This window comes from Penaeus monodon, chromosome 21 (genome assembly GCF_015228065.2).
Source record: "Penaeus monodon isolate SGIC_2016 chromosome 21, NSTDA_Pmon_1, whole genome shotgun sequence".
NCBI classification, from domain to species: domain Eukaryota; kingdom Metazoa; phylum Arthropoda; class Malacostraca; order Decapoda; family Penaeidae; genus Penaeus; species Penaeus monodon.
Window position 1 is genome coordinate 24407196 of NC_051406.1, and position 614 is coordinate 24407809.

The 614-nt window shown below is 45.9% G+C and overlaps 1 protein-coding gene and 1 long non-coding RNA gene across 2 annotated transcripts in view; both read left to right on the forward strand.

Moving 5' to 3' along the window:
• The window catches only part of LOC119586619, a 1309-nt gene extending 1227 nt beyond the window's left edge, over positions 1-82 (forward strand). Inside the window, exon 4 of the mRNA XM_037935367.1 lies at positions 75-82. Coding sequence (XP_037791295.1) covers positions 75-82 — 8 coding nt within the window. The remainder of the gene's footprint in view (positions 1-74) is intronic.
• A 135-nt stretch (positions 83-217) lies between these two features.
• Positions 218-614, forward strand: part of LOC119586722 — a 5746-nt gene continuing 5349 nt past the window's right edge. Inside the window, exon 1 of the long non-coding RNA XR_005229959.1 lies at positions 218-537. This is a non-coding gene — a long non-coding RNA (uncharacterized LOC119586722). The remainder of the gene's footprint in view (positions 538-614) is intronic.

Here is a 614-nt window from a genome sequence, read left to right on the forward strand (position 1 = left end):
TTTCGAGCAGTTTGATCTTTGTTTCCCTAAACCTTATGTGTTCTCTGGCTTTAATCTTAATTTTGGTATTACAGTAACATGATTTATTCTCAAGTCCAGAATAAAGGGCAAAACCAAAACAAACTACTCAGTGGCTTACTGAAACTAACTTCGATTGAGGTTTGATTTTTCAAGATATATCTTTAGCATGCATTTTCTTCAGTTTAATGTACTTACCTTGACTTAACTGCAACAAGTATATCAATGATATAAAATTATATAAGCTTATATATCAACCGGACCGGGCTCAGGACCCCAGCATCGAGAGGGAGGAAAATGCAAGGACCCGTCAAGAGAGAATTCAAGAGCCTCCCTCCCCCCCGTGCCCTCCCCCCTTCCAACCACCGTCCGACATTCCCCTTCCACCTCCTCACACGCCCCTGCCACGCCCTCATCTTCCCCTGCCACTCCCTGCTGCGTCCCCGCAAGAGGACACACAAGGAGTTTATTGCGAGATGCTGCCCGTGATGAATGCGGCATTGCCACCGCGTTCGTATGGTGAGTTCTTCCTCGTGCTTATTGTTTCGGGCCCAAAATTTTGGAGGGTATGATCCAAAGGGTATTTATCCCCCATC